We start from the raw sequence: 16,209 nt of genomic DNA on the forward strand, positions 1-16,209 counted from the left end.
ATTACATCTTCCAGCTGGCCTCAGAGCGGGCGGAGGATAGTGCTGAGGAGGGGGACATGTGGGCTGCACTGCTCACCCTTCTGTCACAGTGACCGCAATCAGGACAAGCAATTAAACAAAATGGATGAATGGATGGATGCAGATAACCTGTGCTTAGTAAAGTGTCAAGAATGAAAGAAAAAATAACTACTTTATAAGCACATCAATGCTGCAATCCCACAGGGGGAAAACAGCCAGCCACTTCATCTTCAGGACATCAATGAAGGATCAATGATGAATCCATCACATATGAGTCAGGCCTACTGTAGTCCCTGTTGATAGCGTATTGTGCCTGGCTTTCTCTGAGGACAAATGGCTTATATATCTTCAGGGATTGCTAAATCGAGAAGTGAAAAGGAGCCTGAGATGTGGATACTAACAAAACAATTGTATTAATCTACTTTAAATGAGTGACTGATGAAACAAACCATTTTGTAACGTTAACCTATAATTTAGACAATGAAAGCTTTTACGAATGAATAGATTGAAATTCAGCCAAACAGGATGAACGATATTGATAAAGTACTGAATGCAAGCTGCAGCCAATTGTACTGGCATTCCCCTGAGAGAGTTTTTAAACAACCAAAAATGAGTGATAGTGGTGATTAATATTTCTCAACATTACAAATCACTCCATAGGAGAATCACTTCCAGAGCAGGTCTAATAGAGGTAGATAAAAACAGATTAAGGGTAATGCTTCATACTCCACTTTGCAACTGTTCATGCTCACAGGCAAGATCAAGAGTTTCCTGAGCCTCTACTCTTATTTCTGTCCATTTAACTGACTTAGATAATTTTGACAAACAGAAGAGGGAGGATGAGACTATAGTCGATAGAGGCGATTGATCCGAGTCGCTCCACAAACACAAACACTTGAAGGCCTGAAGGGGTTCGCATAAAAGCCATTAACATCCATTTCCCTGGCTCAGCACATCAACTGCAAACTAAATTGATTGACCTTGAGCAAAGGCAATAGTAATTGGACAGTAAGATAATGGGCAATTCATCGTACGGTTCAATTATCAATGACAGGAGGTTATTAAAGCTCACAACAGTGATAGTTCCTAGACAGTGGGGATTTGTCTGCAGGACAGCCGCTCCCCAATCCAGTTCGAACAGTTTATAACTGGGCTATAAGGTCAGCAGAGTTATCTAAAACATCAGTACTTTGTGAAATATGCTCGTTCTCTCTTGTTAGATTCAGATGAGTAATTCACATCGTCACCATGTGGTTACCAGGCCAGAGAAGAGTCTAAGAAGGTAATATGTCTGCGCTAAGAAACCCCTGCAGACGCTTCCCCCGATTGTGCGCAGGAAGACCAAATGTTTATTGAAAATGACCCAAAGAATGACTCTAAATACATCGCAGGGAGTGATGAGAACTACTTTTAAAGGTTTCTAATATATTGAGCTTAATCCTCAGGGCACAAAGCATTCACGAGTCACAGCTTTTTCTTGGTATTACCTCTTGCCACTCCAGAACACCGGTCCATGCTACAATCTTATTGGCCACACTTTGCTGCTGTCCGATTGGGTTTGAATTGCCTTGAGGTACAGAAACACCAGGCTGTCAAGATAAAAAGAAGGAGGGGGGGAGGGGGGGCAATTGTTGATTGAAAGTATAAAAAAAAAAACACATTTTTCAAAAAGTGAATAATGGTTGTTCTGATGATTAAACTGGAACGTTATTAGATTAGGCCATTTAGTTTCAAACAACATACAATTCAAAATGATAACAGTAAGTACTACTAGAAAGAAGAATGACTCAGTGAGGAAAAAACAACACTGAATGTACCCAGAATGGTTTTCGAGGGAGAATGAAACATCTTCAGGGTTTGATACGAACCAACATTTAAAATTCATTCTGATACGAGACTTCAGACAGTGCGTTGTTCTGAGCTCGGGGCTGCTGACGATACAGCATCACAAACTAAAGACTTGGTTGTATGATGTCTATATTGAGCAGGGACATTTACATGTAGAAATATTAATATTATTTAAACATTAAAAAGTGTTTACAAGAGAGAAAGGATACCTAATAAAATCTTCAGCTGGCTGCTGCCGGAACTTAATAGCCCGTAATCTAGATCTTGGCTTAATTTATTTTAAGATGCTAAACATTAAGTGTATTAAAAAAACCTGAAGTTATTATTTGTTCATCTTGATTATCATGACCTACCATGTTGGGCTGTGCAGAAGGCACGATGGGCTGGTTGACGGGGGGCTGCTGCTGGGGCGGGGCCTGTGGCAGCTGGGGCTGTCCTGGGGGGGGGACAGGCTGCTGCTGATTGGGAGGTACTTGTTGCTGTGGCATCATGGGCAGTGTTGATGTAGTGACGGTTGCAATGCTGGGCACATTGAGCTTCACCCCAGCCACTGATGGGAGGGTTGGCTGCTGGGCGAATGGAGGACCTTGATTGACCATCCCTGGGACTGGAGGGGAAAAGTAAGAACAGATATATCACATGTAAAGCATGAACAGCTTGAAGAATTCGAACCCTTGCACTGATTTCAGATGGCTTCTAATCTTTACATATCTAAAGAGCCCGTTGTTATTATTATTACAAAAACACTCTGCTATATAACGTGTGCAATATTAATAATAATGTGCAATAATAACGTGCAATTAAGTATCCGCCACCATGTTTTCTGCACTATTCAATATACAATTATTTTACAGTTTATATTAATTATTTGACCTTCTATGTTTCTTGTAGTTATTTAATTAGCTCTTTTACCTGCACTGTTAGTTCAGAGGTTTATTATCATGCTGCTGTGTTTATTGTATCTTTGTATCTCTGGAAAAACAATTTCCTTCGGGATAAATAAAGTCCTATCTTATCTTATTATGGGTCCCTCCATGTGAGAATAAGTAGTAGATAACACACATGTAATTTTAAAAAAAGTACAGTAACACAATCTTTAGAAAATTGTTTTCCAGAAAGAGTTACAGTAATCTGTACTGTAGAAACCTACACAGTCACACATACAATATGCAGACAAAGAACCGCCACTAAAATCTTGGCAAACATGAATCATTCAAAGAGTCTACCGGTAACTCACAGCGACTTTTCTGATTGTTGGCTGCCTCCACGGCCATCTGTGCCGCCACCTGAGCAGCAGTCATGGGGGTCGGATTCTGTCAGCAAGCAGATTAAAAAAAGACAATGCTTGGTAAAACGTTTTAGGGAAAAGAACATTAACACCACTGTTTGAAACTAAGCCAAAACCAGGCGACAGAAATGAGACTCCAGGGAATCTAGCGCTGTGCGGCTGCTTGCCCGTTACCTGATAAGGGTGGGTCGGGTTAATGGGTGGAGGCGGCTGAGAAGCCCCTCCAAGAGGCTGACTGGGAGCCAATGGCTGAGGAGGGAGGACAGGTTTGAGCGGCCCAGGGCCTCCACCTGAGGAAACTGGAGAGAGGGATGGATTTTTACAATGAGATGGAATTATAGGAATGCTTCAATGTAGGAGTAAGATAAGGCTTCACTGAGAGTGAAGGATAAGACATATTTAACAAGGATTTCACACCTACTCACAGAAAGTTGTAGGAGTAACATTTAGAAAAAGCTTTTATGAATGCTGAAGCTACCGTCAACTAAAGAATGGCTTAGCATGACCAATCAAATCGTCTTACAGTGGGATTTTATAAAATAACACACGGATATAGGACACAAGTATCTTACAACCATATCTACAGTGATGTCATTTCACCTTTTCTTTGTAATTTAGTTATTCTTCAATATTTGCAATATTAGCAGCTAGATTTCCAAGTTTCTGCTAGTTGCTAAATTCATCTTATATTAAATGCTTGGCAAGTAGTTTACATTAAAATGTATTTTATCAGGGGTGAGATCAGTCAAAAATGAGAAGTGTGAAAGCTGTAGCTGTAGGGTTTTGTCTCTGTGTTTTTAACAATATAATGGTGTTAATGGGAATGAAGTGCTTTACTTGTGAATCACAAAAAAACTCTGCTCATTCAAATGCACAGATTAAAATTGGAGGGTCAAAAGAACATTACATCAACCATGCAACAAATATTGTTCAACATATCCTCACAATGTAATTCTTTTTCATTCAGAACACATTCAATTGAATGCAGAGGCCCATACACAAACAGGTTTCTCACCAGGAAGGGAGATGCCTCTGACTAAGACCATGTGGAAGGGGTCCTGACTGTAGTCTGGATGGGGGTCACCAGCGCCTCCTACTGGAGAAGCCCGCTCAAACAGAGACCGGAGAGCAGGCAGTTTCCGTGGAGCCACAACAGAGAAGTGGATTCCTCTCTGAGATATATAAAAATCACACAATTTTGTTTAGCTATGTTTATCAAATGTAAACATCACTGATATAACCCTATTCATAAAACACTAAAATAATAAAACAATAACGTTTGATATAAGTCCCTTTTTGAGACAGTGTAAGTGTAGCCTTTTACATGTTCATAATTTCACTGTAAGTCTAATGATAATTATTTGTTGCAATATTTCAATATTTAGAGTCTTTTATTTTGAAGTCCAAGCTCACGTCTCGTTATGCTGTTCTCGAGTTAGAGCGAGAACGAGACAAAAACTGAGAGTAAGATGCACAGACACTTTTACAGCTCCGTTAGTTTAAGTTTATTCTTATAAAGTTGTAAGGACTGAAGAATACTTCCCTCTGTTTTCAGAGCATGCAGCCAACAAGGTATGTTGTTGTGTTTGTATTTATTTTACGTGTATTACCTTGCTAAAGTCATCTCACATGCTGTGTATTTTATTGTGTGTGTAACACGATACTATGTTTGTCATTTATACTGTTTGTTTATGTGTAGTTTTCACGGTGGATTCGAAGAGGAATAAACCCGTTATGAGAAAGCCACTTGTGTCTGCCTGTGCTTCGAGGGAATTACAGACAGTTTAGGTGGTAACTCACATCTCTGATGATTTTGACCAAGTTATCTGCCGTGCAGCCGGTGTAGCTGACACTCTCCACAGCAGGAAGCAGGTATGGAGGAGAGTTACACAGCAGAACACACACCTTGTGGGTTTGACCTCTGGCAAAGAAGAAAAAGAGAAAGCAAAAAGAGTTAGCATTTGTAGTGGGAGTAAATCCCATAGTGTGTCACTCTCTAGATCAGGGGTTCCCAACCTTTTTCCCAAGAGCCCCCCTAAATGACTCCTGTTGGAAGTTGTGCCCCCCCCCAACACACATACACACACACACACACACACACGGAGGATTCAAAAGTCGTAAATAATCTACAAAATGGAGGAGACCGATCTGATCGGAGCAACTGTGACAAATAATCCAACTGAAACCGGCATGGACAATGACTATGTTTTACAAATGCGCTTACCCAGACAAGCCTGGTTTGGACACTTTACGGGCAGAAGAAACATTTCTATTATATTATAATTATTTATTATAGAAAAAAGTATGCATTTCTGTCTTTTTATGCCTTTATTATCTACTAACTTGAATTTTTATTAAAATTAATTAATCAATTTGTTTTTATATTTTATTGTAATGTAGAGACAAGGCTTTTAGCGACAATTATGTATTGCGTTACAATTATATGTAAAAAAAAAAAAAAAGAAAAAAAAGTCTAAATATGATATTTGGCCTCAAATCATCGGAGGCCTGGCCCTGCGATCAACCCCAGGTTGGGAACCACTGCTCTCGAGGTCATCAGATGATTTACAGGTGATTTTGGGAGGCTTTATTACTCGCTTTTGGTTGTTGCCATTAAAGAATATCAATATGTATTGAACAGGGAGACCTTTCAATGAACTGTCTCACTGAGCCAGCACATTAGTATTATCAAGTAAAACATAATACAATTGTCCTTTAAGAAGTCTTTAACCTTGATCGCTCCCACAGATGTCTTTACTTCATAATGACTACCTTCTAAACTGTAATACACTAAGACTTAAATAATTTTAAAGGAGCAATCGTTTAGTAATGATCCTTCCATTAGTGGGAAATGATTCTACTTTAGAAATGTGTAAACTGTTCAAAGGAATTAGAGAGCAGTGTGCAAAAAGGCTGCTTTACATTTGCTCCCTCATCTTCTTAAAGTCATCAAACAGCTGCAAGGCCACCGAGAGTCCCTCTGCTATCAGACTGCAGCTTTCTGCTCCACCTCCCATGAACCTGTGTGGACAAACAGCATCATATTTACGATTAGGAAGATAATGCTGTCACATTTATCTCTGTGACGATAAACAATGTAAACTTTTGATATCAAGTAAACATGTTAAAGTTACTGGATGCTGTCGATCCATGAGACAAACTCAAAGGCAGAGCTGGTTGGTGCGTGACACTGCACGTATGACTCTGGAGCGCAGTCTACTGTGTTGAACACCACAAGACCGTACTGTGTCCCTCCATACTACAAGGACAAAAGAAAAACAAGCAATGCAATTAACAAGCATTTTGTCTCACAAGGGTTGCCGATGAACCCATTTTCAATGTATCATAAAAAGAGGGAAACACTCACATCTCCACCAAAATCTGTTTCGGCTGGGGGCCCTCCATTGAAATATCTATAGGGAATAAAATAAAGCATTTAGACATGACAACCTGAATAATAAAGGAATCAGTTAGCAAATCTTCGCAATCTTACTCAATAGCTGGAAGTATATAATTTTTCCGGAGAGATTCAAAGTAAGGTCCGAGGTTCGCCGTCCCTTCTATAACAAACACCACATCAGCCACCTGATTGGTCCCAGGCTTTGTGGATGGCTCCATGAGACCATGGATCTGGGCAAGAGGAGGAGGCAGATTTAACATTTACAATGAAAGAAGAAAAAGCTATCATTTATATTCTAAGTTCAGGTTGTCTCAAAAAGGAGACCGCAGTGAGATAAGCAGCACGACTCAACAAGCATTCGATATTCATTACTATTAATTGCATGGGAAATCTGGAACTAAATTAGGAAGGACTATTCTCTGGAAGGGAGAAAGGAAAACCATTGTTTTTGTTCATTTTAGAACTTAATTATGTAACAAAATTCTTATCAATTCCATCCACTCTTAAATCTGACAATATTCACATGTTACTCTTCACTGCAGTGCAAAAATGAGAACGAACCATTTATACGGTTGTGTTTGTCCTCAAAATTGTGCTTCCCTGGGCCATAAGCATTTTTAACTCCAATGTACAATATGATGACTTTAAAATCTTCTGGCTTTAATTGAATAATTACAATTGTTTTCTAGTGCAATAATTGCAATCATACGAGTGCAAAGATAACATATATTACATTGTTAATAGCGCATTAATCACATTTACATAACAAAGACCTGGAGTTAGTCTGCAGAGCAAAACTGGATACATTCAGAAATACAAATCTTTACAGTTTTGAAAGAGAATTTGAACAACAATCACAGTAGACTCTAGATTCATACAGTATGTTATAATTCAACCTCAACTGAAAGCTTTAATTATTTTTACGAGTTTAACAACATTTGGTAGCTAAAGATCCACGTTTAACTCAACGACGATCAATACATGATACATGATCAATACAGGTTCAACTAAGATTATTAATAACAACATGATCATGACAGCAGGTAATTCTCAATAGTTTAATATAATACATGAGGTTACTGTATGTATGATCATATAGATTAAACTGAAGCATCGACACTCTATAATTCCATCAAACAAACATACCAGTGGAAAATTAAATTGTATTTTACTTAGAATCTAATAAGCATGGGCTGCTTTAAGAACAGAGCTCTGAATGCTTGTCTGCTGAAGTTGTTTTATTTTGGAGTTGTTTCCTGTTCCTTTTAACTTAGCAGGATTCGAGCTCCTTGTTTGGTTGTATTCGGTACAATATCAATAAATACTTTTTAAAAAGGGTAAAGTTGTATCAACCTATAATATTTTTTTACGATTAAATTATGTTTGTTTGAACCCCAAAAAAGAAAGGTAGCTGAAGTAACAACAGCACCGAGGCTAAGCTAGCCTTGCTAACATGTTAATATTATTCTAACCTTACTCACAGCATAGGAATCATCGTTTATTTATATTATAGGCCTTTTTCAGTGTAACGGAAAGCAACATCACTTTGCACAGCGCTTCATTCTCAGAGTTAGCTGTGTAACATTAGGTACGTCAGTGAGCGATATAAGCACAATGGTTAAAATAACCTTAACTAGCCAGCAATGTATCTATACATGCATGTGGTGTAGAAGCGGACTGACCTGGTGTTGTACTGAAACCAGTCGAATCGCAGTTTTGCTTAGCTAAACACACATATATCGTTTGATAAGTTTGAATTAGCTCTCACATCACGGCATGCTAACATTTAACCTATTTGTTGTATTTTTGACGGAAGTGACAAAGAAAGCATCCGCCCACAAAATGTGACGTCACGAAGTCTTGCTCGTCCTTTTTTTCAGACGGTCCGTGGCGGAGTGCTGCCTCCTACAGTTCAAAATATTAAAAAACAGATTACTTATTTTATGTGTAAAGGCAGGATGTAGACAGACCATCAGCATTCGTCCTTTTTTTCTTGATCATGTACGGTAAGTTTGTATAGCACCTTTCCATACCAAGGCAATTCCAAGTGCTTTACATGAGATATATAAATGAAGATAGTTGAATTGAATGAAAAAGGGCATAAACAAGGGCACAGTAAAGCAAAAATAAATACAATAAATTATGACCATAATATTTTAGGGTTTAAAACAACGAAAAGAATATACAATTAAAGATGTTAATGTGGAAATTGAGAAACTAATTATTCTATTAATCTAGATAGAACATCATTGGCATTCAAAGTAGTTACAGTGCAGTGTAAGAAATGAATGAATCAACTTAAAAAACTGAATTGACTGTGAAGGGCAAAGAAATAAGAGCTCATAGGATTACCTGATGTTTGGGAGGTTTAGTGCTTTAAAAAAAAATGTTAAATATGTTTTGACACCCAATAAGTCAGTGCTAAGAACTGAGAACTCAAATGGTGTGTTCCACTGATCAAGTTTTTATTGAGACCCGTAAAAAAAAAAACATTAGCAGTCATGCACTCATTTAATTAAGATACAAAATATAAATGTGCAACCCCATTTTACTAAATTTAGATGACAGCCTGAATTATTTCGCTAAACTGGTAGCTTTCTTTTGGTTCTTGTGCATAAACTTCAGATTTGAGATTCAACGTGTTTAATTCCCGCATGTGGCTGCACTAGCTGACTACAAAGGCACCTACAGCATTAGATGCCCACATTAAAAGGGAATGAAGCTTTGAGGCGTGAGATTATCACTGAAGGTTATCTTGGCTTAAACCTTTTAACCTCACTCTTTGAAAGTGCTCTGCCAGTTAGTCATGAGAAAGGTCATCTGTTATCGCATCGGCCTAAATCCATCTAATGGAGGCGGCTGTGGCTCAGTGGATAGTGTGCTGGACTTTGAATCAGGTTTCAAACCCCACTGCAGTCAGCATGTTGTTGTGTCCCTGGGCAAGACACTTCACCCCAAATTGCTCCTGTGGGGATTGTCCACAGTACTGAATGTACGTAAGTTGCTTTGGATAAAAGCGTTCAACAAATGGCATGGCATGGCATGTAATGGAATGGATTGTAATGGCCATCCTGAAGTATACAGAGCTGTGTGCTTTCTTTGAGAGTAAATCTACACGATACTTCACATAATCCACACATTATCATCCATTTAAATCTATTGTAAGTTAAAGATACAGCTTTAACTTTGGAGCTAAGACTGGTCTGATGCCAAGTCTGGAGGGGAGATATTTTAATCATAAACACAGACATAATCCTTGCGTTATGTAGCCAGCAGCAGGAAGGATGCTATATAGTCATGCCTAGAATTCACTGAATATTGACATTGCATACAGCCATTCAGTTTATGTCTGAAACATGCAGTGTTTGAGTATACGTTTCCATGTGTCCATAAGAAAGTCATGCTAGAAAAAGAAAAATCACACAAGTAGAATAAGGACTCCTGAGAAACATGATGGGATGTTGCTTGTCAACCATAAAGGCATTTTTACATTTCTTAAGAGATGACCTATATGTCAAGGTAGAGTTTGAAACTTCATGACGTGGTTATTTAAGACAAACAAACAATTATATTGTGAACAATTAAGCATGTAAGGCTTTTGATATGTTATATTCTCTTTATGTTATGGCAGCCAGTCTTTGCAGATGCATTAGGTGGATTTTAGGCCAACCTATCCATTAAAAAGAAAATATAGTTAATTCCTCTTATGTTTGAAAAATAGCTCTCTGCAGTAACACTGGATAGTTTAAAGTGCTATATAACCGTATCTCCAGAAGGTGTCAGCAAATATCTATATACAGTAAGTACAGTAGATGCCTGTTTATCACAGAGACAAGGAAACAGATTGTTACTCAAAGGGCTTTGAGATTGTTTACCGAGTATTTATATGTTGTATATATTTAGACTAAGTGAAGCTAATAACCATGAGATAATGTATTTCCCTTAACTTTAAATATATCGTCTAACGTCTATCGTCTTATGATATTTAAATCACATACCATTTTTGTGATTTATTACTGAGTCACTGACCTGGTTGTCAGGTGTAGCTGGTTAACATGTTTCCCTATCCTAGTTATTTCCCTAAATCCTTCTTTCTCAACACTTGCTCATCCTTTGAAAAACCTCAGAGCTCAAAATAGAAACATAGCATAACTACAGAGGTAACCAGCATGCCCTACAGTCAGATTAGATTAGATTAGATTAGATCGAGCTTTTTTGTCTCCATGTGACGAAGGGAACTTCGTCACTATGGACTGACGGCTTTGGGTCGGGTGATATTGCACTTAATTAGCGTGATTGCACAGGACAGTTAACATTGTATTGGTAGTTGCACATAATTTATACGAATTATTGAATTAGTATTTTTTTAACTGATTAAACCGTATTTATTGAAATGTCGTCTGGATGCTGGTAAGGATGACAGCAGTTGAGTGTAATCAGGGTGCAAATAATATGTTGAATGTCTGTGGCTGATGATTGTGTGCACCTGGAGCCCTGGGTTGTCAATGTCTCCTCCCCCCTCACCTGTGTTTAATTGCTCCCCCTCACCTGTGTCTAATTAGTCTGTATATTTAAGTGCTGTTTCTTGTTGTGCTGAGTGTGTGTGTGTGAGATCCTTGTGGCTGCAGGATATGAGGAAGGAGAACAGCATGATTGAGGCTGTGAACTTTGTACACATATTTGAATAAATGCCCACGTCGGGTTATATTTTTGGACGTTCTGCCTCTGCCTCCTTGCTTGGTCTGGGCCGCTCAACGGTCAGCTTCACACTCCCTTAGGTGAAATTTGTCTTGGGCATCGAGATAATAAACATAAAACATTTAGGACAATCAGTCATACAGAACAGAGATCACATAGATCAGCAAAATGCACCACGTCTAACCTGTAGTCGTAACATCGGTGCACTGTTTCTGGGTTCAACAACAACCTCTAGTCCCCTGTGGCCCTTCAGCTCAGCACAGCGCTCAACAAAAGGCTTCAGAGCTCATCAAACTCAAAACCTCACTCAGTAACAACTGGCAACAAGCTGTGTGCTCAAGCAGCTTTTACATTCGGGCATCACTAAGCAGGAATGCTTCCAACGACCTAAGAGAAGTTCTGCCCAAGGCTTCCCCCGGTTGGAAAATGTTTTTTTTATTCTCACTGAGCTACATGGCTAAATTAAACAGACATTTATGTGTGTTTGTGTGTGTGTGACTGTGCATGCGTAGTAGGCACCCTTTCACTTTGCAACTCTGGCTTTCTGCTTCTCTGAAGGATATACTGTGTGTCTCACTCCTTTGAACTTCAACACACAAAATAGCCAGCAGTTGCCAAGCAATTACAGAAAACCTGCTCTGCAGGAGCACCTTTTGGAAAACCAAACCATGTTTTCACTTTTTTTTTCTATTTTGTTTTTGTTTGGTCAGAGAATTACATAATAAAATATGAATGAGAAATATGGTCGTGCCTCTGAGCTCCATGTCTGCGGGGTCCAGGTGGCGAGGTATGACAATTCGTCTCCTGACCGCGGTACCCAGCTGGGACGCTGAGGGCCAGATGGTCTGCTCACAACAGGTAATCACAGCCAGCATGCTGATGCACTGACATCCTCACAAATGGGTTACCAGAACTACCCAGAGCATTTGGGACGCTGTGATAGTATCCCCTCCCCTGGCCGTCTCTCGGGCCTTTTCTATCGAGTCTGGCACCGGTGCTGTGTATTTTGTAAATAAATCCACATTGATAAATTCCCCTGTAGCTGTACTTATTCCAGGCCATGAGTGCATATAATGTCAAATGATGTTTCACAAAAGTTTCTTTTTGTGAAGTGAATATCATTTAGTCCTTTCATGAAAGTAATTTATAGCAAAGGTCAGATGGGGCCCAGCTCCTGTATTAAAACACCGTTCCCCTGCAGAGGCAAGCTACTTTAATAATCCTACTCCTTGAGGTTTCCACTTGCATGAATTCATTGAATTAATTATTTTGAAAGGTTTTGGTTATTATTTATAGTCTCGAAATAAAAAGTTTAAAACTGTATAGGCCTACGTGGCATTGTAAGTGTTTTTTTAAAAAGGTTGGCGTGTCTGTGCGCAGCACTTTCAAGATGATGATGATGATGATGATGATGGGAAAACAAAAGTTTCTCAAGAGTCACGAAAGGTAAGCTATCATCATGCATAAATATGGCCTACATGCAGATGGAAGATAATTGTTATACTAAAGTATCACCAAAAGCTATTGTCTTTTGTAATGCAGTGGAAATCATTATCATTATGGATAATAATCAGAAACACTATATTAGCAATAAGAGCTAATGCCCTTCTGTCAGCTTACTTTAAATAAATCCCTCCAGTACAAACAGCTCTATAATGCACACACCTCCCCCAGTCTCTAACTTGCTCCCCCTCCCTCTCTGCCTCTTTCAGCTCACTGAACTGAGTGAAATGTCTTTCCGACTAAATGATTTTTTTTTTTGCACGGTGGGAACGTTGCCATAGAGACAGCAGCCCCCCATCCCATCCCTCTTTCCACCTTTCTCTCTCTCTCAACAGTCTACACTACAGCATTAAAGCTGTACTAATTGGTGCGTTGTCACGTGTGTATGTGCACGTGTGTGTGTGTGTGTGTGTGTGTGTGTGTGTGTGTGTGTGTGTGTGTGTGTGTGTGTGTGTGTGTGTGTGTGTGTGTGTGTGTGTGTGTGTGTGTTTGTGTGTCTCACTCTTCGTGAACCGTCAACAACACTGTCAATGTGCTGCAGGTGCCCCATGATGAGTGCGTCTATACAGAACTATCCTCCTCTANCAGGGATGTGTGTGAGTGTGTGTGAGTGTTTGTGTGTGTGTGTGAGAGATATGATGATACATCGCAATGCGTGTGTGTGTGTATTAGGGAGTGTGTGTGTGTGTGTGTGTGTTTGTGTGTCTCACTCTTCGTGAACCGTCAACAACACTGTCAATGTGCTGCAGGTGCCCCATGATGAGTGCGTCTATACAGAACTATCCTCCTCTACATCCTGGCTGTCTCAACTTCTACTCATACACACACCGCATGCAGCTTCACTCTCTTGTCCAGGTTTTCCCATTTGCGTCCTCCTCCTCCACTCTAGCATCTCCCGCTCTTCATCCTCCTTCATCTGTTTAATCCTCTCCTACTCCTCCCTCTCTTCCATTCCCCTGCTCAGTCTTCCTCCTCTGCTGAAGCGCTGAAGTTGCAGATTGCTACTGGTGTGCTTTTTCGCATTAACAAGAGATAATAACCACATGACAAATAACATGACGTTTTAAAAATAAAAAGGGGGACAAATAGAAGCAGTGAGGCCAGATGGAGCTAAGCACACGGGGCAGGCAGCCGTGCTCCATTTTGCATTTAGGCAAAATACGGCTATTATAAAGAATTCATGACAAAGTGGCTGAATAATTACACACGACTTAATGCACAGTAGAAAGTCAGAAAGCTTAGTGATAAAAAAAAGTTGAGTTCAGGCTGCTTCTGTCCAGGTAGAATGTATTACCTCCCATGCCTGAGTCAAATATAGACTGTACATCGGAAATGCCCATGGGCCTAGCATATATATATATATATATATATATATATCCCATGCAGTGTGATATATATATATATTTATAAAACGGACAAGTCAAAACAAGCAATCTGATTGGTTCTTAGCCGTGATATACTGAGCGTATACCACGGGTAGAATTGTAAATTACTTTTCACAACATGTCAGTATCCCTCCGCGCCTGAGGCAAACAGTATACAGTTGGGTTGAATTTGTCGACCCTCCGCTTCGCGTCAGGCCGAACCACGCCCCTTAGCTGTGATATAATGAGCATATACCGCGGCCTGTCGTGAGCTATTGCTTAAATATATCACACTGCATGGGATGTGTGACCTTCTCCTGCCTCCCAAGCCAGTGGATTAAAAGAACTCAGAAACACAAAGCTGGATGATACATATCCTTTATTTCCATTATCATTGCTTCAGCCACACTGTTACTTACACATTCACCGATATCCTGCGACCTGGTACAGCAGTCCCGACTGAAACAATCGCCTTGACTGAACCCCTCACTCAAATTCTCAGCTTTAACCAATACAAAAGTAAACTTCTTGAATAAATTAAATATAAAAAAACAATTGAAAAATAAAAAGAATACCAATTAGAGATAAATACAGCATAAACAATGTTATTTCATCATCGTTGTTTTTGACCACAGATAAACAATTGCTAGGTCTCCATTAAGTCGTCATTAGTAGTATTAGTATCAAGTTCATTGTCAGATTTTGCTTAAAGCATTACTTATATAATTTTTCATTGCATCAAGTTGACATCATTCATGTTAATATAAGCATGCAAACATGTTTCCCCATTTCCATTCCGAACTGCACTAACACGAGAAGACAGCGAGAGAGAATAGAGAGGACGGAAGGAGGGTGTCATACACAGAAAGAAAGAAAGAGGGCAAGATGGAGGGATGAGAGATAGCGGAGGAAACTGGAAGGTTGGGCTGGTGAGAAATTAGAGCGAGAATAGGACAAGTAAGTGGGAGCAGGGGGAAAGGTAAGGATTGCTGGAGGAGAGAATGAGTAATCAGAAAGTAATCAGACAGACAGAAACAGAAAGAGAGGGGGTGGCAAACAGAGGGAGGAAGAGAATAACGGAATGTGCTTGTTCCACTATGGGTTTTGTAATCCATCACCAGGCAGTAACACAAGGGCTAAATAGGGTAGACACAAGCACAGAGAGAGAGAGAGGCTGGGAAAGAGAGAATTATGGGGCCTCGAGACCAATGGATCAATACCATATCTACTTATACAAGCTGGTCGATAATCCCCCTGCTGACATACCACGCAGAATACTTGCAGGTTTGATGCGGGATGTGTCATCTCCTGTATACCCGATCAAGCACTACGGTGAGTCTCACAGCACTTGCATAGACCAAAGGTAAAGAGAGAGAATCTAAGTCCCTACCCTGAAGCACACACAAACACCTCTGTAAAAGTGTGTGTGTGATAGAATGAGAGAGAAATGGCAACAATAGCAATACAAGTAGCTGTAGTGAGGTGTTGCACTGTTGTTTTGCTGAGGTTACAGTAGTAGCGGTGACAGACATGGCTTTATAAGTCTGTATCGGTTTACACAGGAAGTGCAAAATCCCTGGCGCTTTTTCTCTCACAACACCTCCTCCCTGTTGTCTTTCTCTAAGGGGATCTACATTTGTCATGATCTGTAGGCCGTGACAAATTAGCCTTGGATGCTTTGTTTCTTTTTTTTTTTTCCTTCTCGTAAATGTAATCAAAACACACTCGACAATTCAATTTTCAATCAGTGTGCAATTAGTTTTTTCCCTCGGACATACAGTACACAATTTACTGAAAGAAGTACACGATCAACACAGTTACTTACATCAGGCAAAGAGTTAGAGAGGAGAGGGGTTGAATGATTGGCAGCTGATTTCAGAGACAACATAGACAATACAAACTAGTGTCTATGAAAGACAGTGTATCCCCACCTATTTCAATGAGGCACATATAGTACACACACACACACACACACACACACACACACACACACACACACACACACACACACACTACACACACACACACACACACACAAACACACACACACACACACACACACACACACTACACTACTACTACTACTATAG

General features: G+C 39.7%; 2 protein-coding genes across 4 annotated transcripts in view; both read right to left on the reverse strand.

Annotated features, from left to right (window-relative positions):
- Nucleotides 1-8,361, reverse strand: part of med25 (mediator complex subunit 25) — a 16,164-nt gene extending 7,803 nt beyond the window's left edge. For all 3 annotated transcript variants that reach the window (XM_010768695.1, XM_010768702.1, XM_010768687.1), the window contains exons 1-11: nucleotides 8,237-8,361; nucleotides 6,648-6,784; nucleotides 6,522-6,567; nucleotides 6,289-6,413; nucleotides 6,077-6,175; nucleotides 4,955-5,075; nucleotides 4,170-4,326; nucleotides 3,329-3,453; nucleotides 3,104-3,179; nucleotides 2,220-2,473; nucleotides 1,506-1,607 (exon numbers count right to left, since the gene is read on the reverse strand). In XM_010768695.1, coding sequence (XP_010766997.1) covers nucleotides 1,506-1,607; nucleotides 2,220-2,473; nucleotides 3,104-3,179; nucleotides 3,329-3,453; nucleotides 4,170-4,326; nucleotides 4,955-5,075; nucleotides 6,077-6,175; nucleotides 6,289-6,413; nucleotides 6,522-6,567; nucleotides 6,648-6,772 — 1,230 coding nt within the window. In that variant the 5' untranslated portion in view covers nucleotides 6,773-6,784; nucleotides 8,237-8,361. The remainder of the gene's footprint in view (nucleotides 1-1,505; nucleotides 1,608-2,219; nucleotides 2,474-3,103; nucleotides 3,180-3,328; nucleotides 3,454-4,169; nucleotides 4,327-4,954; nucleotides 5,076-6,076; nucleotides 6,176-6,288; nucleotides 6,414-6,521; nucleotides 6,568-6,647; nucleotides 6,785-8,236) is intronic.
- Nucleotides 1-16,209, reverse strand: part of syt3 (synaptotagmin III) — a 49,651-nt gene that overhangs the window by 3,833 nt on the left and 29,609 nt on the right. The window lies entirely within an intron of this gene.

This window comes from Notothenia coriiceps, unplaced genomic scaffold (assembly GCF_000735185.1).
Source record: "Notothenia coriiceps isolate Sejong01 unplaced genomic scaffold, NC01 NC01_scaffold00000339, whole genome shotgun sequence".
Taxonomy (NCBI): domain Eukaryota; kingdom Metazoa; phylum Chordata; class Actinopteri; order Perciformes; family Nototheniidae; genus Notothenia; species Notothenia coriiceps.